A 24,343-nucleotide genomic window follows, 5' to 3' on the forward strand; every position below is an offset into this window, starting at 1 on the left:
TCTTCCTTTCATCTGATTTAGTTGTCTAAAACATTCCTACATCCTTCTTTGACGCTTGCCAGTTAATGCTAACTATTCAGAGAAACATGAAACTTTTTACAATCTCTTCTTAGTGTTCCCTATGAACTACAGTTCAGATTAAAACTGGGATTTAAGTAATTAATTAAATGCCTTGGCCAGCAATGGGATGGTTTGAGAGTTCAAAGATAGCCACTTAACTTCTACATTTATTAGACAAAGATGCTTTTAAATTTACTTGAAAGATGTCTCAGAATCCTGAAGTAGTTTAAGTCCAAGCTTTGTACTGATATTTAAATGCAGTATGAAATGGAACAGTCTCTAAGAAATGTAAATTTTTCAGAATTTGAAAAAACAAAACAGCCCCCCAACAAACTCCTGAATATTGTGAAGCTGGTGTATCCAATCCAAAGTCCAAAAGAAGCACCCAAGTGCTCTAGTTTGCATACTTAATAGGTAAACAGGAAACAAAGATCATAAGCAATGAAACCCCCACTCTTCTGCTGAAAACTGTTGTACTAATTCTTAACACATACCAAATTTATGTGTAGAGATGCTGTATAGATGTTTTAAAAACTTTCTAGAAGAACTTGCTTTGTTTCAAATGGAAACAAAGAGGGGAGGTGAACAATTCTTGAGATTTATAATCCACTTATGTGACTGTAGGTTTGTTGTTTGTATTTCATTTTCTGTTGGTTTTCTTTTTCCAAATGAAGTTGCATAATTCTAAGTAGAGATGCTACTGTTAAGCTGAACTCTTGTCTCCTTGTCAGAACAGAAGCTGTACAGTTCACAGCTGGGAGACCTCCAAATGGTTTGTGGTTGCTCAGCATTCTGGGCAACATGCAGAATAAATTCGATAGTTTTCTATTAGTGGAAGAAGTACTGAGCAGAGTTATCTCTGAACCTTACAGAGTGCACATGTGCAAGACCCTTGGGTCAGTAGTCCACTGTCAGTCTGTCCATCTTTTCTGTACTTTTTTTGCTGTGCTTGGATGACACTGCATGATGGTACAGGGAGGGAAATGAAGAAAGGTTTTCCACTGCTTCCATGACTGTACTTTAGAATTTTACAGATTTTGTACTTAATGTTTCTGTGTGGTGAATCAAATCTGCATGGTAGAATGTTCCATCTGGTGTGAGTTATTTATGGCTGACCAGCATGTTTGAAGTATTTGCAGTACTCTGCCTAGTTTGGGGTAACAGAAAAGTCAGACGGGAAGACTTCTTAATCGTTCAAGTGCACTAGCCCTGTATTTAATTAACTGTGTTCCAGTTCAAGTCTATTTTATGTCAGGATATTCAGCTATTCAAAACAAAGCAGTTTTGTATTGTTTTCTAGTTTATAAACTCAAAACTAAGCACACAGAAAACAAACAAAAAAATTCACCTAATAGTTGCTCTTAGTGTGGTGGTTTTTTTTTTTAATTTTTGCAATTTATTGTGGTAACTGTAGTAAATAATTCCACACGAAGCATCAAGAGTGCTTCATTGTCCTAGCAGTAGTGAGAGCTTATGAGAAATCACAGCATGAAGGAGGCTGAGAAACTGTCAGTTGGCTGTATTTTGCTTAAGATGCGGTATTTTTTTCATAAATATTGGTTTTAAATATCTGTACACAGACGTTCAACCTCATGCATAGCAGCTCTTTTCACCATGGGATTTGCACATCATAAACTTCACCAGGCTTCTAACAGTTTGCCTGTAGAGAAATTCTACAGCAAAGGGAATTGCTTTCTTTTTTCTCTAGCCTCATGACTTATTCTGAAAAGGAGTATTTTGGTCTTTTGCGTGTGCTGTTTTTAAAATCAACATCAGACAAGTAATAGTACCTAGTCCTTAAAAAGTAAAAAGTTGTTCTTTAATTACTAGCTAAAATCTAGTAAACCTATTGCATAACCTCCGATGTGTAAGTATTTTAACTGGTGGAAACTTGGCAGTGTGTCCCATAATGAAGGCTTTTTCCAACCAGACCACTTTTCTTGCCATTATAAACTGATGAATTCATTGCCATTGTGGGTACAATTTCTGAATAATCCTTTTTTTTAAATGGCATTGCCTAGAAAAGCCTTGTAGTTTGGAAACTGTATGATCATGATGCCATTTTAATTTTATTTTGAAAATACGTGGTAGAGTTGATGTTGAAATGCATTGGGCTTTCCATGGCTGTTTGATTCTGGAACTGCCACGGATGTAGACTAAGCTGTTGGTTACCTTTGACAAAAATCTGCCTGTTCCTAAATTGTAATGATCTAATTTTCTTACTATCAAACAATTCTCAAGCTATGGGTAGGAAAAGTTACTCATAAACACCTTCTTAATATAAATGTTTTGGTAAATGAGCATTAAATCCTTTGAAAATAGAACCACTAGCTTCACTTTCTTGGCTTGGTGGACAGTAGAAATATTTACTCCTGAAGTTTTCATAAGAAACAGAGTTAATTGTATTCATTTTCAGCACTGGTTAAGAGCCCAGTAGCCACAATCTACCTCAGGTTGGTCTAACCTGTGATGTGTGTGGGAGTGGGACAAACCAGACCAATAAAAGATCATAAGAATGTGCCTCCCATGCCTTTGTTTCTTCTCTTTGGTCTATAATGTCAAAGAGAGCTTTAAAAGGCCCTGACAGGCAGTGGTAGTAAAAAGTGGTTTGGATAAAATAATCTGGATTCAAATAAACTCTTGAGCTTTTAAAATATTCCAGAGGAAATCACTGTATTCAGTATTCTGTGGTTTTATCCATTGCCAGTGTTGGTAGTACTGAGATAACATGGAGGAGATTATTCTCACAGAGTATTTTTAACTCAAATGGATTTTTTGCTTCCTAATTATATCAAAATCTGCTTAAGTTTGTAGGGTTTTTCTGGGAAGCAAAAAGAGATTTTTTTTCAACAACTTCAATTACCCATTTTGTATGTATTTTATATTTGTTATCACAGAATGGTCAGGGTTGGAAGGGACCTCTGGAGATCGTCTAGTCCAACCCCCCTGCCAGAGCAGGGTCACCTACAGCAAGTTGCACAGGATGGTGTCCAGGCAGGTTTTGAATCTCTCCAGAGTGGAAGACTCCACAACCTTTCTGGGCAGCCTGTTCCAGTGCTCTGTCACCCTCAAAGAAAAGAAGTTCCTCTTCATGTTAAGATGGAACTTCCTATGTTCAAGTTTGTGCCCGTTACCTCTTGTCCTATCGCTGGGCACCACTGAAAAAACACTGTTCCCATCCCCCTGGCATCCTCCCTTTAAGTATTTATAAGCATTAATAAGATCCCCCCTCAGTCTTCTTTTCTCTAGACTAAAAAGACCCAAGTCCCTCAGCCTTTCCTCAAAGGAGAGATGTTCTAATCCCCTTATCATCTTTGTAGCCCTTTGCTGGACCCTCTCCAGCAGTTCTCTGTCCCTCTTGAACTGGGGAGCCCAGAACTGCGGCCTCACCGGGGCAGAGTAGAGGGGGAGGATGACCTCCCTCGACCTGCTGGCCACATCCTTCTTGATGCACCCCAGGATGCCATTGGCCTTCTTGGCCACCAGGGCACATTGCTGGCTCATGGTCATCCTGTTGTCCACCAGGACTCCCAGGTCCCTTTCCACAGAGCTGCTCTCCATGGAGGTCAGCCCCCAACCTGTACTGATGCATGGGCTTATTCCTCCCCAGGTGCGGAACCCTACACTTGCCCTTGTTGAATTTCATAAGGTTTGTCTCTGTATATATATACATACTTATTGTTGAGCATATACTTTATGTGACTCCTGTTAGTAGTAAAGCATAATATCTAAAATATTACATATGTGATAAAACATGTACAGGTATGTACATAGGAGACGATTCCAAGGCTGAGATTTTAGTCTCTAACTTATGATTGTCTTGACTTTCTACTGTATGTTTTGCATTGATTTTTTTTGTTGTTGTTGTTAGTTATTAAAAAGAAGTAATTAAGATCAGCTGGTGGCTGCAGCATGAAAGAAAATCAGTACATCAGATTAAAATATACAGGATGTATTCCTCGAGATAACAAGAAGCAGCAGGGTTCATGGATGCCAGTAATGATTCTGGGATCAAAAGCAATGTAGTCACTTCAGTGAAGCCCTCCACTAGAGTTCATTAGTTCTGTAATAAGGTAAAATCTGGCTCACCTAGTTCTTCTGTGCATAGTTGATGTCAGTGGAAGCATGCTAAGTTGTGCTCATGCAACTGGAAGTAGGAATTTGTCTGTTCTCAACACCCAGCCTTAGTAAACTTAGGAGGTGCATTTTCCTGCAAAATTGTTGTATTTTCTAAAGACGTTCTAAACAGAAAGGAAAATTCTAGCCCATATTTATTATGAATGGTTATTCATAAACTTTAGTTGAGTGAGTACCTCAAAGATCCGAAAAAAAGTTAGGTTCTTCCCATCATTGATGAGGAAGGAGTTATATTCTGACTTTTAAGGGATTATGGCCTTGCTTATTAAAATTGAAACATGAAATGCATACCAGATCCTCCACACATGTAGAAATTTCCTAGTCTAACATTTCCTTATGGATGCCTTTGTGAAGAGGCCTTACGTATATTCTGAGGACTGCAGCTCTGATTGAAAGCCTGTTTCTATCTTGCACCACCAAGAAAAGGAGTAACTGATTCTTCATAGTGTAGTTAAATCATCAAGTAGAAATGGATGAATTGGTAATTGCATGATATATGTTCAAGGCAAGTATTGCTGGTAGGTTCCCACCATTCTTAGTCTGAATGGGATGCATGGTAGCTGCCTCTCAAATTTCTAGCACTGCAATAGTGTAATTCTTCAAATTAGTATGAAGAGTTTGTGGAGCCATAAACGTGCATTCAAAACAGAGAACTATATTTGATCTTGAGCTATGAATGGCATATTACATTTTCATCAAGAAAACTGTTATAAATAGAAATGTAAAATGAAAGAAGATAATGCCATTGGTTGACACTGTATTTGTAGAGGCAATTAAGTTTTGCAGAAACAATACCATTAGTATTAGCAGTACTTCTGTCATGTGGTACACCACCAGTCAAAGCCCTTATATAATGCCTTGTCCTTTTCTCTCCTGTTCCCTGTTGCTTATCTCTCCACAGTGCTGCATACCCAAGGTCCCATTGATGGCAGTCTGTATGCAAAAGTGAGAAAGAAGAGCTCTTCAGACAGCAGCATCCCTGGTGTTGCTCAGGATGTTCCTGTGACTGGCAGTCCTGATCACAGTGATCATACTCTGTCTGTCAGCAGCGATTCAGGACACTCAACAGCTTCCATCAGGACAGACAAGACTGAGGAGCGCCTTGTGCCAGGAGTCAAACGAGGTCTGAGCCCAAAAGAGAAGGCAGAACTGGACCAGCTACTTAGTGGCTTTGGTCTGGAGGATTCTGTCAACACCACCAAGGATATGACTGATGCTCAAAGCAAGTACAGTGGGACTCGCCACATAGTGCCAGCTCAAGTTCATATGAATGGAGAGACGAAACTGAAGGACAGGGAGACTGATATTCTGGATGACGAAATGCCTAATCATGACCTTCACAGTGTGGACAGCATTGGGACTTTGTCTTCCTCAGAAGGGCAGCACTCCACCCACTTAGGGAACTTTAGTTGCCACAAGAGCAGTCAGAACTCACTTCTTTCAGATGGTTTTGGAAGTAATACTGGGGAAGAGCATCACAATGCTTTTGCCCCAGATCTGGGAATTGGGGTGGATCCCCTCTATGAGAGATCGTTTGGAAGCACTGAGCCAAAGTCAGCTCAGCAATTGCAACGGAATCCTTCTGTCTCACCGCAGCCTCAAGCCTATGGCCCAAGTAACTACTCTACTCAGACCTGGGTACGCCAGCAGCAGATGGTCACTGCTCACCAATATGGTTTTGCCCCAGAGAATGAAATTAGGGTTGGCATTCATAACACTGTGGAGAATCCGGGCAGTGTCCAGCGCCAGTCCCGAGTCCCAGACACCCCGACACGTGGCTCCAGCAGCAGAGATGCTGTGCAAAGGGGACTAGGAAGCATGCCAGGTGCTGCTGAAGCTGCAGAACATGCCAGTGCCGAGAGTTTTCAGCCAAGGCCAGTGCCTCAAAGGAACACAAATGGCCTGGATCTAGGACGGAATGCTGCGAACTTGCCAGCTTCTCCAACTTTGGATATTGATCAGTCCATTGAACAACTGAACAGGCTGATCTTGGAGTTAGACCCTACATTTGAACCTATCCCGACACGCATTAACACTGTCACCAGGGACAGAAATCAAGTAAATGGCTTTACCAGCCTTGATGTAGATGTGGAAGGGCTTGGCAGGAGTCCTGGTTTCCATGACAAATTAGAGGTCACAAACAGGAATCCCTCCTGGCATGGTAAGCTGTTGTAATACTTCAAGTATAATGCTTTTCCTTGCACTTGAGTGTTCTTGGTATGGTACAGCAGGACCTCAGGTCCTGTCATGCAACTTTCATGACGATTATCAAGGGATTATTTCTGATAACCTCTTTACCTAACCATCCAAGAAATTACAGAATCAAACTGATGTGAGTTTTGCAGGTACTTGTTTCTTGCTTGAAAAAAGTACTGATCAGCAAATTCTTACCTGTTATAGGTCATCAGTTGGGATTTTTTGCTGCTCTAAGTGATAAGGGAGCAGAATTCCGACAGTTCTTAGATTGAAACATTTTTGGAAGGCATCTGTAGTGAAACGTTTTATGATTTAAGGCCCAAAATAAACAAATGAACTGTATCTAGAGTTTAAACACTGCAGAGAACCTAAAATGTGTGGAATACAGGATACACAATGCAAGACTGGAGGCCTCTATTCTTGGCTTTTGTCATAGAGATTTATGGACCTCATTCTAGTCATATTTGTAGTGACTTAGGATATTTATGTGTAGGAAAACTTCCTTTAAAAGTTTAACCCTTCAAGTGCTTTTTCTTCATCTTACTTTCTATTTTTCAGGGCCTTATGCTGCCACTGTTGTTTAGGTTGCTTAGCATCTTCTTGCCTTAGTAGTCTCTTTGAAACAGGGTGCTAGTGTAAAACAGTGTTCAATAGTTGTAGCCGAAATCTGTTTGTGGTTGTCCTTGTTGAGAAGTTATAGTTCATTTCATCAAAGGCTGCAAAACTGATTAGGTGCTTTTCCTTTCCTCCAGCTCCTTATTTAGTGGGGTGTGGGGAGGCATTATTCATTTACGTTTATGGGGGTGTAAGCTAAAGCACCATCATTTTCAACAACTGCTACTTCAGAGGATGGTATCTTCTGGTAGAAGAGGCAGAGAGTAGAAATAGTAAAGATTTAGATGTTTTAATTTAGTCAGAGCCTTTAGGCAGCTGAGTGCATTTGCGTGCCCTAAAGTTTAAAGACCTCTGCTTGTGGTTAATGTAGGTAGTGTCTTGAGGAGTTTCCTTTGTGTAACAATCATGTGCCTTGCTCTTGAGTGATAAGCAGTAATTTTAGATGTGTGTTGAGTCCCTTGCCTGCTCCTTGAACCCTTTGAGTATATTAATTGTGATTAACAGTCTAATGCAATTGAAATGCAGCAAACTGTTCCCAAGAGAGGTGGCCTTACACTGCCTCCAGGATGTCTGCCCAAACCACAACACAGGATCATTGGACATGCATTACCCCGTTCACCTTTGCATCAGATCTGGTAACTCTGCAGTGATGGGGTTGTTTGATTAGCTTGTTAATTTAATGGTTTGAAGGTTTTCTTATGGGTTAATTCTCTGTCAGATCAAATAGTTAAACTTGCAATGTGAACAGGTAGTCACTGAATGCCATGTGCAAAAGGAGTGGTGAGGGCACATGGCTGGATGGTGGGGGACAAGCAGAATGGCCATTTTAGTGGCCTTTAAAGCAGATAGAACAGATTTATTCTGAAACTGCATACCTATATCTTTGTGATAGGACCTAATCCATAGGAACTTTACTGTGAGGATCACAGCTGTTCCACCATGTTACCAAACGCCATTAGGAAACTATCATTAGTACTGGGGCAGAGGTATGAGAAAGGTAAATTCAGTATTTTAGGGCATTAGCTCCAAGGCTAAGGTTGGAGATGTCAGGATTCAGCTGTCATTTTCTGCATGTGCTTCAGCATGTGATTCTGGATTAAGTAACATAAGAATAGCATTTAATTAAACAACAGATTTTTTGAAAGAAATATTCCTTCGTATAGCTTTATCGCAATAATTATGAAATTTTAAGTTTGCCTTTATGTCAAGTGCTAAAATGTTCTATTTCTAACTTTTGCAAGTATCACTCAGTTTATACTAGGAAGAACTTGATTTTAAAACTACCCATGGTTCTAAAGGTAAAACAATATGTATATGTGGCATGCTGCCACCTCTGCTTGAGACTAGGCAGTCACCAGCACATACTGGTTTTCCAGGTGCTGTGGGATTTATTTATTTACATATCTGGACTTGCCCTGCTGCTCATTTATGACCATCATTTATGCATGAGAATCATATGAGAATCGTTTATGCATGGTGTGCACAAAACAAGGGGGAAAAAGCAGTTTGACTGAATGACTATTAAGAATGAGGAAGACCTGGACTTTTTTTTCCCTTGATACGTCATCTGATGGAAAGGGAGCATTCTAGCTGCAAGGAGAAATTATGAATTGGGATGGTCAGATGGAAGCAACAGGGGTATAATTTCATGTCTCATCTGAATCTGGTCATAGTTCTGAGCATAAAACACAGATGTTCTGATAAGTTTTCAAACTCTGCATAGCACTTCAAAGGAGTAAACCAGACGTGTAGTCCAAACATGATGATATTCTGCTAGGCAGATAACTGACTACGAGAAAAGTAACTTACTGTTTGCAGAATCCCCTACCTCACCTGTATGAGAAAATAGGTAGATAAATTGAAACAACAAAATTAGTCTATTTTGACAGTGGGTGGGAAAAGGAGCAGCAAGCCTAAAGTTTGAGAAACAAGGAAATACTCTTTATTAGCTCTCTTCCTTTTTCAAACATGCTTGACAGTTCAATTGTCTTTGGGGACCATAGGCATGCAATATCTACGTGAGGAGAAGTAGTGAAACTTGCCTTAAGATATGCAGGTCTGTCAAATGCTCGAGAGTTCCAGTGTTCAAACCCAAGCCCTTAAAAAGTCAGTCTTCATACTTCTACTGAGAATTAGTGCTTCTGTGGAAGGATTAATAAATAACAAGAAATATCCTCTGTACTCACTTGGTTAAATGGCATGTGTTAAAACAGTTTAAAAAAAAAAATCAGATAAAAACATAACTCATTGTGTTTGGTTATTCTTGCATGCGTGGAAACACACTAATGTATAATGTCATGGAAAGTTCCTCTTCAGACTTTTAATGTTGCTTTCCTTCCACAGCGCACAGCTGAAGCATCAGTTTAGTCTGACTCCATTCCTCTGTACATGCACATACATGCAGTAAAGATGAAGTACTCGGCATCCTTGCAGTGAAAGGCTGTAAGTGTGCGGTATACTAGAAAGAAAAGAAAACCTTATACTATAAGATAAATAATGCCTTAAAATAACAATAATACGTTGTTCATTGCCAGTTCGTGGTAACAGCACACAGGCCTGCTGGATGTAGTTTACCTTACCTTGGAGTAGACTCACAGAATTAGGATAAGCAGGGGATTCTCCAAGGCAATTAATTAGCTGTTGAAACTATTGCAGCACAGGAGGTGTAATTGATAGCACAAAGAAATGCTGGCTGCCATGGGGATGAGGAAATAGCCATGAATAAAGGATAACCAAAACAGTAGTTGTTCACTGATGAGTAATGGTTGATCTTACACAGTAAGATTTTAGGGGGAGCTCTATGCCCTGTGACTTTAACAGTCTTTAACCTAACAATTACATCAAGAGCATTAATTGGCCTGTGATGGAGGGAGTTGGCAGATCAGGGCTTGAACGGCTCTGAGGTTGAGTGGATAAATAAAGTATTCTGAGTGAGTGGGAGCAAGCAGTGCTGGATATGAATGGGATTGATGTGATGTATTGTATGTGTGCCTAATTTGAAGATTGAATTATGAGAGGATGGTGGGCTTATCTGTTTTCCTGCATAAGCGTGCAGAAAATGTATGCCTTAAGAAGGCATGTGCATGTTTCCAGTACACTCCACAGCTGGAAGAATGAGCTTAATAGTGAAATCTATGTGTGTCAGCTGGGGTGTACATTATGGTGCATTCTTAACCTCTCTTTGCTTGTGTGTTTCTGCACTGATTTACAGATAGGCAGCTACCTCTCCTTTCACACTTCTTCCTAGAGGTTTTTATACACATATACCTTTAGCATAGGTTAATATGGCACAAACTACTGACTGCCCATTTAGCAGAGTTCTAGGTTCTGTCTGAAATGATGTCTTAGGTTAAGTGCTCAGTGTTCTTGAGAAGAGGAAGAAGCAGGCAGTGATCCTTGAATTTCTTTTTGTTAGGATGTGTCTTCATGAACCGTGTAGAACAGCGGCTGATCAACTTTTTTCTTCTTCAGCGCTGTGTGTGTTGGTTATCGGAGGTGAATTAGTGCACTGTATATTAAGATTTTCCAATTTTTTGCTTTTACATGAGCTGAGTTACACGGAGATGAGTTTAGGGTAGTAAATGAAGCTGCCACTTACTAGTAGTAACACAGTGCTGCAGTAGTTAAATAACAGGGAGGTTTGTAGCCTGAGAAAATCTTGATGTGTATACAAGCTTTTCTCTGCAGCCTTATGGTCACCCTTTACTTTACCCTATGTGTGTTCTACCATGCATAATAACATGTGACCTCAGTCTACTGCTAAAGATCATTTGTAAGACTTATTTCCTCAAAACATCCATCTTTTATCACAAAGAGTATGCTTATTGGGTAGAGGAGGAAAGCTAAAACAACGTTTTGCTTCTACCTAGAAAACTGTAAAAGCAAGAATCTGTTAAACATAGAGAACAGAATGGCTTTCATCCATTTTCAGTAAAACCTACCATTACTCACCCATGTCTCATCCCTGCTCCCCACCTTTTCACTCTTAAAATGTTACAGTTTGCGACTTTAGAAAATTTTAGAAGCAGTTGAAGAATTATGTGACCAAACTAAGGCAAAGCACATGAACACATGCATTTAACATTTGAGGGCAGCCTGTTTCCATTGCCATGACCAAAAGATGGATGTCTATCTAAATCGGTCAGAATGAGGAAGAGAGGGGGTCCATATTTTCCATAAGGTTGAAAGTATATTGTTGTTCTCAGCTAATTCTAATTCTTATTCATGCATGAGTTACTGTGTTTGAAAATGTAATCTTAAAGCATCCTTAGGTCACCTAATGTGGTGATGACAACACAGGTGTATGGTTCACACAGTCTTACATTTTGTGTGGAATCTATATAGATTATCAGCTCAGTAAAGAATTGATCATTATACAAAGCCATCTTCCCTCCCTCCCTCAAAAAAAGCCCAACATGCAAAATGAATAAAAATAAGGTGGCTAAACATCTGATTACAAGTGTTTGGAACATCTTCAGAGATCTTTCCTTTATCGAAAATAAATCTTTGAAGATGGTCCAAATTACAGTATCATAAATCATGCTACAGTATATCTGCAGACAAAGGAGAAAGGAAGAAATCCTTTCTGCATACTTCATTAAATAATTTTTTAAAGCACTGAACTGTTCAAGATGTTCCCATTAACTCTGATATTCTGTGGGAGAGCAGACCCAGTCCATCTGAAATAAGGTGTAAAGTGACAGGAGAACAAAGCTTGTTCAAATCCTCATGTGCCTTATTTGCATGTGCTAACAATACACTGCAAAACCTGTTGTAGTTTCCATTGCACAGGAAAATTTTGGTATCTGACTTGGAGTTAATTTTACAGTAGTTAACGGTAAATTTAAACAGTTTTTAGCTAAACGAAAGTTAAAAATGGAATTTTAAAGTTATAACTGGAGTTTTAACTAAATTCAGGGTTTTTTAAACTAAACTAAATTTAGTTAAATTAATTTTTTAGCAAAAGTTTAAAATGGAATTTTAGTTACATTTAGCAGCACAGTAATTTTTAATTTAGTTTGTCCTGTACTTGTTCCACAAATTTTTATCAAACCTGCAACTTTCAGGTTGTGGGCCTGAGTGTAGCATCATTATGACATCTCTGTATGGGTTTGGAGATGCCAGTTTGAATTTTGCAACAAGCTTGCTGCCGATGCTTGGCACAGTGTAAAAGGGCTAAGAAGCTAAAGTGGCCAGACCTGTGAAGCTGCTGTGTCCTACGTGGACAGGTTTAATTGCCTACTTAGATTTGGGGTAGAGTTTAGACCTTTTAATTTGCTTGTTAGACTAATGGGTTGTAAGGAGTTTGGACTCCTAGTCTACTACCTGTTCTAGATAGGGGGGGGAAAGAATAGTTTGCTTGTGAATCATTGCTGAATGTGGGGTATTTTTTCAAGAAAAAAGAGATTTTTCTGGTTGCAGTAACACTTCCTACTACATTTTAGAAAGATTAGGCACTGAAGATATCACAGACAGCTCAGTTGGCTTTTGTTCTCATTAATCCCTTTGAAACAGTGTTCCTAAAGAGCTGTGAATCTGAAAATTTGAGCATAACAAGATACTCTTAGGACTTGCATCAGAAGTCCATTATTTTGTTTCAGCTGGGTATGTATTTGCTTGTCCTTTTTCCACCACAACAATATTTAGCTCAGGTTTTGTCTTGCTATCTTTGAAGATGTTATTTTTCCTTTAAATTTGCAACAGTGATTGTAAAGCTGATTCTAAATTCTTAAAATAGGTTTGCTTTAGTATAAGCATAAAGCTGTCTTGAAAGCTTGATCATTAATGCCTTCTGCAAAAATCTTAAACTTTGTAGAAGATAAATGGTTCCAGAGAAGGAAATCATATTTGATTTGGATAGCATGGTACCATTTTTTTAGTATGTGGGGCAGTCCCTGAAGGCTCTGCTATTAGAAGTTGACTTATGGACTTCTTTTTTTTCTTGATGAATTGTTACATGTTTCACAGTAATGGGTAGTCAGAGTTATGCAGGTCTTTTTAAACTGCTGTATAGGCAGCGGCATCTGGAATTTCTGCAATGCTAACATAATTCTCCTCAGAGTCTTATTTCAGCCTTCAGGACTATGCTGAGGTCTCTGAAAGGGGCACTGGAAAAACAGCCTTGTGGGAGTTGTCACTGTAAATTTCTCAAGAGAACCCTGAGTTTTATCAATCTGTGGGTTGAACTGGTAGACCCTCTTTTATGTCATGCTAACTTTTCACACAGGTTGAAGCTACGGTGAGAAGCTCACTTCCAAAGCATCTGCTTTTTCTGGTCCCCTCTATGCTCCTCTGCGTGCAACATGCTTGTACACAGCAACGATTTCCAGGTTGTCTGTTTGCAGGGTCAGTTATTTGTTGTGTGTAGTGTTTTCCTAATTATAGTATCTGTTAAGTTGTACTGGTTGGTTGATTGATTAAACATGCATCCTAGTAAGTTTTCCTTTTGTTTCTTCAAACCACATGTGGTTTGAGAAACTATCTGCATGTGGCTTGTGTACATGCTTGTCAGATTTTCTTAAATGTATAGATGTTACCTTTTGTCTCTTGTGAAAGGAATAGTGTTGAAGTGAATTCATTATACATCTATACACACACTTTTGTTCTTGGGATTGCCCCAGCCCTCATGCAGGACCTTGCACTTGTCCTTGTTGAACTTGATGAGGTTTGCTTGGTCCCATCTCTCCAGCCTGTCCAGGTCCCTCTGGAAGGCATCCCTTCCCTCCAGCGTGTCAACTGCTCCACACAGCTTGGTGTCATCAGCAAACTTGCTGAGGGTGCACTCAATCCCACTGTCCATGTCACCAACAAAGACATTAAACAGCACTGGTGACAGTACCAGTCCCTGAGGAACACCACTTGTCACTGCTCACCACTTGGACATGGAGCTGTTGACCACAACTCTTTGAGTACAACCATCCAGCCAATTCCTTGTCCACTGAGTGGTCCATTGGTCAAATCCATGTCTCCCCCGTTTAGAGACCATGACATTGTGCAGAACAGTGTCAAACATTTTGCGTAAATCGAGGTAGATGACATCTGTTGCTCTCCCTTTACCCACCAATGCTGTAACATTGTCATAGAAGGACACCAAATTTGTCAGGCAGGATTTGCCCTTAATGAAGCCATGTTGGCTGTCACCAGTCACGTTGTTATTTTCCGTGTGCCTTAGCAGAGTTTCCAGGAGGATGTGTTCTGTGACCTTGCCAGGCACAGAGGTGAGACTGACTGGCCTGTAGTTCCCTGGGTGTTCCTTTTTTCCCTTTTTAAAAATGGGGGTTATGTTTTCCCTTTTCCAGTCAGTGATGCCTTCACCAGACTGCCATGACTTCTCAAATATGATGGATAGTGGCTTAGCAACTTCATCCGCCAGTTCGCTCAGGACCCGTGGATGCATCTCATCAGGTCCCATGGACTTGTGCACCCTCAGGTTCCTTAGATGGTCTCATACTTGATCTTCTCCTCCTTCATTCTCCTAGTCCCTACTTTTGCCTTCTACGACTTGGGCGGTGTGGCTATAGCCCTTCTCAGTGAAGACTGAGGCAAAAACTTAGATGATCTTCAAGGTCTCTTCCAACCTAAACAATTCTATGATTGTATAAAAAAAAAGTCCTTGAGAATCTCAGTCTTCTCCATATCCTGACCAGGTCTCCTGTTTCATTCTGTAGAGGATCTACATCTTCCCTAGTCTTCCTTTTATCATTGACATACTTATAGTTTTTCTTGTTGCCCTTGATGGCCCTGGCCAGATTTAATTCTATCTGGGCTTCAGCTTTCCTAACCTGATCCCTTGCTGCTCGGACAATTTCTCTGTATTCCTCCCAGGCTGCCTGTCCTTGCTTCCACCCTCTGTAGGCCTCCTTTTTCCTTTTGAGTTTGTCCAAGAGCTCCTTGTTCATCTATGCAGGCCTCCTGGCTTTTCTGCCTGCCGCCTTCTTTGTTGGGATGCATCGCTCCTGAGCTTAGAGGAGGTGATCCTTGAATACTAACCAGCTTTCTTGGGCCCCTCTTCCCTCCAGGATTTTATCCCCTTGTACCTGACCAAGTAGATCCCTGAAGAGGGATGCTTTCCCTCTGAAGAGTCTGCTTTCCTGAAGTCCAGGGTGGCGAGGTTGCTGCACACCGTTTTCAGCGCCCTAAGGATCTTGAACTCTACCATTTCATGATCACTGTAGCCAAGACTACCCTTGAGTGTGACATTCCCCACCAGCCCCCCCTTGCTGGTGAGAACAAGGTCTAGTATAGCTCCTCTCTTCATTAGCTGCTCTATCACTTGGAGAAGAAAGTTATCATTGACGCATTCCAGGAACCTCCTGGAAGGGCTTATGCCCTGCTGTGTTGTCTTTCATAGAATCATACGATGGTTTAGGTTGGAAAGGACCTTGAAGATCATCAAATTCCAACCACCCTGCCATAGGCAGGGACACCTCCCACCTAGACCAGGTTGCTCAAAGCCCCATCCAACCTGGCCTTAAACACATCCAGGGATGGAGCTTCCACTACTTCTCTGGGCAACCTGTTCCAGTGCCTCACCACCCTCAAAGTGAAAAACTTCTTCCTAATGTTTAATCTAAACGTGCCCTCTTCCAGTTTAAAGCCATTCCCCCTCGTCCTATTGCTACATGCCCTAGTAAAACGTCCTTCCCCAGCTCTCCTGTAGGCCCCCTTTAGGTACTGGAAGGCCGCAATAAGATCTCCCTGGAGCGTTCTCTTCTCCAGGCTGAACAGCCCCAACTCTCTCAGCCTGTCTCCATAGGAGAGGTGCTCCAGCCCTTGGATCATCCTCGTGACCCTCCTCTGGACATGCTCCAGCAGGTCCATGTCCTTTTTATGTTGGGGACTCCAGAGCTGGATGCAGTACTCCAGGTGGGGTCTCATGAGAGCAGAGTAGAGGGGCAGAATCACCTCCTTTGTGTTGCTGGCCACACTTCTTTTGATGCAGCCCAGGGTACCGTTGGCCTTCTGGGCTGCGATCGCACACTGCTGGCTCATGTTGAGCTTCTCATCAATCAGCACCCCCAGGTCCTTCTCCTCAGGGCTGCTCTCCAGCCATTCCCCGCCGAGCCTGTGTTTGTGCTTGGGATTGCCCCGACCCAGATGTAGGACCTTGCACTTGACCTTGTTGAACTGCATGAACTGGGCCCACCTCTCCAGCCTGTCCAGGTCCCTCTGGATCGTATCCCTCCCCTCCAGTGTGTCTACCTTGCCAAACAGCTTGGTATCATCGGTGAACTTGCTGAGGGTGCACTCAACCCCACTGTCCATGTCGCTGACAAAGATGTTGAACAGTACAGGCCCCAGTACCGACCCCTGAGGAACACCACTCGTCACTGCTCTCCACTAGGACATCAAGCCATTGACCGCAACTCTTTGAGTGTGACCGTCCAGACAGTTCTTTATCCACTGAGTGTTCCATTTGTCAAATCCGTGTCTCTTCAATTTAGAGACCAGGATATTATGTGGGACAGTGTCAAACGCTTTGCACAAATCCAAGTAGATGACATCAGTTGGTCTTCCCTTGTCTACTGCTGCTGTAACCCCTTCGTAGAAGGCCACCAAATTTTTCTGGCATGACTTGCCCTTTCCAACTGATATTGGGGTGGTTGAAGTTCTGCTGTAAGTTCTGCTGTAACCCCTTCGTAGAAGGCCACCAAATTTTTCTGGCATGACTTGCCCTTTCCAACTGATATTGGGGTGGTTGAAGTTCCCCATGAGGACCAGGGCTTGTGAACATGAGGCTGTTCCAATCTGTCTATAGAGTGCCTCATCTGCTTGGTCTTCCTGGTCAGGTGGCCTTTAGTAGACCCCCACTGTAACATCACCTGTCCCTGCCCTCCTTTTAATCTTGACCCATAAGAGGTCGGCTCCTCATCCATCCCCAGGCAGAATTCCATGCACTCCAGGTTGTCCTTGACTTAGAGGGCAACACCCCCTCCTCGTTTTCTCTGGAGTCCTTCCTGAAGAGTCTTGCTTCCTTCTATTCCAACACTCCAGTCATAGGAGTCAACCCACCACTTCTCTTGTGATGCCAATGAGTTTATAGCCCTGGAGGCATGTGCATGTCTCTAACTCCTCTTGTTTGTTCCCCATGCTATAAAAAAAAAAGTGGAATTACTTGCTAGAGTGGTTGCAGTTCCTTTGTGCTGCTCTCCAGGTGGCATTCCTTTGAGTTGTTTTACCTGTGTTTCCCTATTGGCTCCTATTACCACAGGATCCCCTGGCTTATCTACGTAAGACTTTGAGTGTGCTGCAGTGTACCCAGCACATCTCAGAGCAACAGGCTGAGGGCCCTCCATAGCGCCCCATCCCTCTAACCTTGGTGTGTTTTCCCATGGATTGTCACAAGCAAGCCTGATAAAGCCTGATAACATCCTCCTCCCCCATGATGTCTAGTTTAAAGCTCTGTCAGTAAGGCCCTCTAGGTCATGAGGAAAGATCCTCTTCCCTCTTTGAAAAAGATGAACCCCATCTGACACCAGCAGGCCTGGTGCCATGTAGGCCATCCCATTCTCAAAAAAAAAAAAACAACAGAATTGTGGTGGTGACACCAGCCACAGAGCCATGTATTAACAGACTGAGCACATCTGTTTCTTCCAATGTCACTGCCCACACCTGGAAGGAGAGAAGAAAAAATAACCTGTGCCCCAGATTCCCTTACTAACTGTCTCAAGGCCCTGAAGTCTCTTTTAATTGCCTTTAGACTACGTGCAGTGACTTCACTGCGACCTACATGGAAGAGCAGCAGTGGGTAATAGTCCAAGGGCCATACCAGGCTAGGAAGTTTCCTAGTAATGTCCCTAACCTGAGCTCCAGTTAGGCAACATACTTCCACGAGAGGAGGGTCTGCCCGGCATATTGGACCCTCTGTTTCCCTCAGAAAGAAGTCACCTGCAGCTATAACTCATCTTTTCTTCCTCATGGAGGTGGTCATTTTACAGGGGTAGGCCTTTCTGGTCCTGGCAGCTCCTCTGTTGTAGTGCTGTGGTTGAACCATCATCCACATCATCCTAGGCTGTCCTACCACATCTAGAGCCTCATACCTATAGTACAGAAGCACCTGGGTAGGCAAGGTGGGCAAGGAGGGGGTTCGCTTGTTGCCCTTAGCACAGACTTGCCTCCATTCAGCGCTTTCCGTTAAGCCATCACAATCAGCCTGGTGGGGTTAAAGGATACAAGTTTCCTTTGATCTTGGGTATTTTCTGGTGACTGTCCCTGTTTCTCTCTGAGAAGTCAGAGTATGATTCCACCAATCTGTTTATTTCTTGCACTCTCTGATGCTCCTTCACCTTTCTACTTCATCTCTTAGCTCTGCCACCAGGCTGAGCAGATCATCCACCTGGTCACACCTCACACAGCTGTCTTCGCTACTACCATCCTTTAGCAGTGTGAGGTTGTGCAACCTGGATGGCTGCATGTTTCCATGGGAGCTCTGTCTGCGTTGCTACATCTGTTCTGGCAAGTGCAGAGGACATCACTTTCTGCCAGGTGGAGACTATGGCTAAGCTCCCTCTCACCAGCTGAACTCATCTCTTAAGTTGGCACTTTCAGTGCCTTACCTGCACACCCTTCCATGCAAACAGGATACTGGTAGCCTCCTCTGCTGTAAGCGCACATTGTTGGCATATGTTCAACTTGGTGTCCACCAGGACCACCAGGTCTTTTTCTGCCAAGCTGCTTTCTAGCTGGGTGGCCCTCAGCATATACTGGTGGGGGGGGTTTGTTCCTCACTAGGCGCAGGACTTTGCACTTCTCCTTGCTGAACTTCATGAGGTTCTCGTGTGCCTGTACAGGTCATGCTGCATGCCTGGATGCTTCTCTGGCCTATCAGCCTGTCCTCCCAACTTTGTGTCATCAGCCAACTTGCTAAAGGTACACTCTGTCTCACAATCCAGGTCATTGATTAAGATGTTGAACAGGACTGGACCCAGTATGGACCCGTAGAGTACACCATTAGTTACTGGCCTCCAGTTAGACTTCATGCCTCTGATCAGCACCTCTGGGTGTTGTGGTTTGGGCTGGACTGGCCACTGAGATGATCAACAGATGCTCTCCCCCACCTCTCTCCAAGGAGAGGAGGGAGAGAGAGACATGAGTTTAGAAGAAAGCTAAACTAATTCAATGAATATATTAAGAAATCAATAAAATGATAAAAAAAGAAAATAATGAAATATATACAATGTATACAAAACTGTATTCAGCTCCTAGGATGATGATCAGGTCACTAGCAGGCACGGGGAAAGTCCCAGTCTGGACTCAGCAATGGACAGCAGATGGATTCCAGATCTGGATTCCAGAATGCATGGATGGGGATCAAAGGCAGACGAACAGACAAAGTCCTTCTTGAATGCTGGCCACTGAAGAAAGAGAGCTGACCCTTTGACCCCTCAGCTTTATCCTGAGCATGAGGCAGATAGGGTGGAATACCCTGTTGATTAGTTTTGGGTCACCTGTCCTGTCTGCTCCTCCCCACAGGTGGGACCCCTCTACCCTTTTCTGCCTCTGACCCTCCAACAAAGTTACCTAACCTTGGTTGTTACAGCAATAAGCATAAGCGAGAGCCTCTCTGCATACCATTCCTTGGTATAAATTACAAATAATCAGGTCTTATTATTCAAAGAACGAACAGTCTCTCCACAATATTCTGTTAATTTCAGAGAGTTCAGTTAGTTAGAAGACACTTAGCTAAAAAGTAAAATTACTGAACAGAAAAATGGTTCTGTCTTACCTCAAACCAGGGCACTGAGCCAAGCCATTCAGCCCGTTTTCAGTCCACCTCACTGCATGCTATATGAATCTATGCAGTAGTGTTAACTGGGTTATAAATTCTGGATTCTCTTGATAGTTACAGGTAGGAGTTTCTTCCACCCATACTGCAAGATGAGTTGGTTTGATGTATTGTAGGAGGCCGTACAGCATCTTTGGCTGTACGAGGATATGTTTAGTCATTCATAAGTGATGTGGATTTTTTGTAAACTCTTTTAAGCCTAAGACAGCAATTATAAAATGTGGGATCACTCTAGCTGTGTAGCTACAGTGGACATTTTGAGGCTAGCATCTGAAAACTAGTCCATGTTTTGATTTTACAACTCAAATCTGTGACTCTTGTGTATGCTGTGTCAATATATGTAGCCACAGGTAAATGTTATTTGATGTCCAAGTTAATGGAGTTTCTACAGAGACATGTGACAATTGAATAAACTGGATTATGGAACAGAATGTGCAAACCTTACATCTTCATGGGACTTTTGAATATTTTAGGTGTTCTGGGTTTTTTTTGTAGCATAGTATTCTTAGGCTAGTGTAACTAAAAAAGGCAGAGTTCATACTGAAATCTTGCTGCAGCTTAGTAGGGACTTTTAATCAAGTGGGACACTGAAGGCCCAGACCATTCACATCACTTTTCATACTCTGCCATTATTTTCTTTATATTTCATATTTTGACAAACTTTTTTATTCATTATGCATGCACCTCAGTATATGTAATGAATGAGAATATGCATACTGCAGACAGGCTGGGAGAGAATGTAGGTCTTGGTGGTGGTATCTACTGCTGTTGTGGTTTGGGCCAAACCAGTCACTGGTCCCAATCACAGATGCTCTCCCCAGCCTCTCTTCAGAGAGGCAGGAGAGAGAGGGAGACTTACGAGTTTAGAAAGAGCTAAACTACTTTAATGAAATATTAATAATAAAATAAAAGGAAATAATGAAATATATACAAAACCATATTGAGCTCTCAGGATGACAGTCACGTCACCAGCAGGCACTGGGGAAAATCCCAGACTGGACTCAGTGATGGACAGGAACTGGATTCCAGATCTGCATTCAGGATCAGGATCAAAGGCAGACGAACAGACAGAGTCCTCCTTGGACATCGGCCATTGAAGAAAGAGGGCTGACCCTTTGATCCCTCAGCTTTTATACTGAGCATGAGGCAGATGGGATGGTGTCCTGGTTTGAGTTAGTTTTAGGTCACCTGTCCTGTCCGCTCCTTCCCACAGGTGGGATGCCCCTGTGCTTCTCCACTTCCGACCCTCCAACAGGCAAGTAACAAAGTTGGTTGGCCTTGGTCGTTATAGCAATAAGTATAAGCAAGCGCCTCTCTGCATACCATTCCTTGGCATCAGCTATAAACATAGGTCTTATCACTCTGAGAGCGAACATTGCTTGCACAATATGCTGTTAATTTCAGTAGGCAGAAGAGGCTTAGCTAAAAAGTGAAGTTACTAAACAAAATTGGTCCTGTTTTACCACAAACCAGGACAACAGCATATGGAAATGGAAGTTCCTGAGGATGTTGTGCAGGGATAGCTCCTGATGCTCTGATACCCACTGAATGAGCTTTGATACTGTGAAGGCATTTCATGGAGAGAGACACTGTATGGAATGCAGAGATCATAATTGTAGCTTCTGAACACTCAGAGAGCCTTTGGATAAGTTTCTTGTTTCACTTGTGGAGCAGAAGTTTTGCATAGATCACTGGTTGCACAGAAGTTCCTGTTACTCACCATTTACATGATTGTGACTTGTTTCTTCTTTCCTTGTAATAGACAATACATCAGTGAATATCCATCCTGTCCTGGTTTCAGCTGGGGTATAGTTAATTTTCTTTCTAGTAGCTGCTGTATTTTGGATTTAGCATGAGAATAATGCTGATAAGGCATATTTTAGTTGTTTACGTGATGCTTAGTGATGTTTACGTTAGTCAAGGACTTGTTCAGCCTCCCATAGAAGCTGAGAGGGAGCACAGACAGGACAAGCTGGCCAAAAGAATATTCCATACCATACAGTAAATAAATTGGGGGGGGCGGGGGGCAGGAATCTGTGATCACTGCTTGGGACAGGCTGGGCAACTGGTCATCGGGTGGTGAGGGTGACTTGTGTTGTATCACTTTGTTTTGTATATTCTTTTACCATCGTTGTTACTATTACTATTATTCTTATTATTATTTTCCTCTTATTACTTTCCTTGTTACTGTTCTATTAAACTGTCTTTACCTCAACCCACGAAGTTTGGGTCCTGCCCCCCTTTTTCTCCCTCTTCTCCCTACCCTACTTGGGGGGAGGGGAGTGAGCAAGCATCTGCAGTCCTAGTTGCTGGCTGGGGTTAAACCATGACACATCTGAAAACAATTAATGTGAAGGGTCAGATGAATATTACTTCTAGTGCTGAATAATTTTGCTAGCTGATTATTTGACAAGGAAAGTTAACAGAAAAAAATTACCTTAAACAATTTGGAGAAGTGTAATACAATGTTATTATTTGTTCTTAGACCACTTCAGAGGTTTTAAATTGTCTTAGAAAAAATAGCCATGTTTTTTAGGGTTTATCTAAAACTTGTTGAAGTTATTTGCCTCAGTTGGGTTTGTTGGAGCTCATACTCCAAAACAGTAAGGCTTTTTGTTTTAGGATTGGTAGCAATAATGGGCATTCTAGTGACCTTTCAAACTAGCTGCAGTATCATGTATAAATTTTTGTTGAAAAGGAAGACTGTTTGGATAATTATCTGTCAGTAACTGCATCTAAAATAACGGCTTTAAAACAAAGGAGTTGGCTGAGCTTCTAAAACATTGTGTTCAGGTCGTGTTTTTTCACATCAGTATTATTTCACGTTGTGAAGCTCGGTGTCTTCAGTCCTGTTAGAAGACTGACTTTCTGAAATTACAATTAATATTTTTAAGATATTTCTGACTAATATTATCTTTTGAGTGTTATATTTTGACTGTATTATCAATGGTATTTCTGTTGTGAAAAGTGACTTCTGGTTGTGCAATGAATAGGGTAAGTGGTACTAAAGAAGCAGTTAAAAAAGAAAGGAATTTGCGAAAAATGGGGACCCAATACATTTTTGCTTTCTTGAGACTGTAAATGTAAAGACATTTGACTAGTTGAGTTGCCACTACAAATCAAGGAGGGTTATCTAAACTGTAAAAACCTGGTTTGTGATTGTTTTGTTTGTGATGGAATAGGAGTATAAGGGAGTTTCCTACTTTTTTTTCTTTGCTTAATGTGAACTGTTCGTTTATTCTGTGGAGACAGCCATATAAAAAGATTTTTATCACTTACCATAAGGTTTCTGCAATCACCTTTTCCTCTTTACATCCTCCTTAGCTCCCATGCCTTTAGGTTGTACGGATAAACACAAACTTAGTTTTACCTTTTGGAATTTCAAATTAGTGTAATGGTATTTTTAGTCTGAAGTATATAGATTATTTTGAAATACCACTTAGATGCATTTCTTAACCAGAAAACCATAGAGTTTTATAAATGTAAACTGAGTCCCTATAAATTAAGTCCTTAATCTCATTTACAGAGATGTGTATAATAGTCCAAGTCCCTCATTGGACTGATACTTGAAGATGGTCACGTAACAGGGATGAAGAAAAAGCAGAGGTATTCAATGCTTTTTTTGCCTCAGTCTTTAGTAATACTGACAGACATTGGGCTACCCGGTCCTCTGAGTGAGGTAATGAGGTCCTCTGACTGTGGTAACAGTGACTTTCCATTTGTGGACACTGAAACTGTAAGGCATCAGCTATATCAGCTGAATGTTCACAAGTCCATGGAGCCTCATGGGATTAGTCGCAGAGTCCTGAAGGAGCTAGTGGATGTTACAGCAGGACCCCTCTCAACCATCTACCAAGAGTCTGGGGAGGTCCCTGCTGACTAGAAGCTAGCCAGTGGTGTTCCAATTTACAAGAAGGGTGTGAGGGAAGACTCGGGGAACCACAGACCTGTTAGGTCTAACCTCAGTTCCTGGAAAAATTATGGAGAAGATTATAGTGGGTACTGTTGAAAGGCATTTAAAGAATAATGCACTCATCAGGCACAGTCAACATGGGTTCCCAGAGGGAAAGGCCTGTCTAACTAATTTGCTATCCTTCTATGATAAGGTCACCTGAGTGGTGGATGAAGGGAAGGCAGTGCATGTCGTTTTTCTGGATATTAGAAAGGCTTTTGATACTGTCCCTCCCAGCATCCTTCTAGAGAAGTTGTCCAACTATGGGATGAGCAGGTTCAAGGTGCATTGAGTGAAGAACTGGCTGAATGGCAGGGCTCAAAGGGTTGTAGACAATGGGACTACACCTGGCTGGCGATCAGTCACTAACAGTGTTCCTAAGGGTTTAATACCAGGGCCAGTTCCATTCAATATATTGATCAACAATCTGGATGCAGGAGTTGAATTGCATCATTAGCAAGTTTGCTGATGATACGAAACTGGGAGGTGCTGTTGACTCTCTTCAGGGACCAGATGCCTTGCAGAGGGATCTGCGTAGGTTGGAGCATTGGGCAATGATTAATGGGATGAAATTTAACAAGTCTAAATGCCAGATTCTG

The 24,343-nt window shown here is 41.9% G+C and overlaps 1 protein-coding gene across 1 annotated transcript in view; it reads left to right on the forward strand.

Annotated features, from left to right (window-relative positions):
- TNS3 (tensin 3) overlaps positions 1–24,343 on the forward strand; it is a 125,950-nt gene that overhangs the window by 44,289 nt on the left and 57,318 nt on the right. Inside the window, exon 13 of the mRNA XM_082479079.1 lies at positions 5,099–6,358. Within this exon, the coding sequence (XP_082335205.1) occupies positions 5,099–6,358 (1,260 nt within the window). The remainder of the gene's footprint in view (positions 1–5,098; positions 6,359–24,343) is intronic.

Source organism: Vanellus vanellus, assembly GCF_965231255.1.
Source record: "Vanellus vanellus genome assembly, chromosome: 2".
Classification (NCBI taxonomy): domain Eukaryota; kingdom Metazoa; phylum Chordata; class Aves; order Charadriiformes; family Charadriidae; genus Vanellus; species Vanellus vanellus.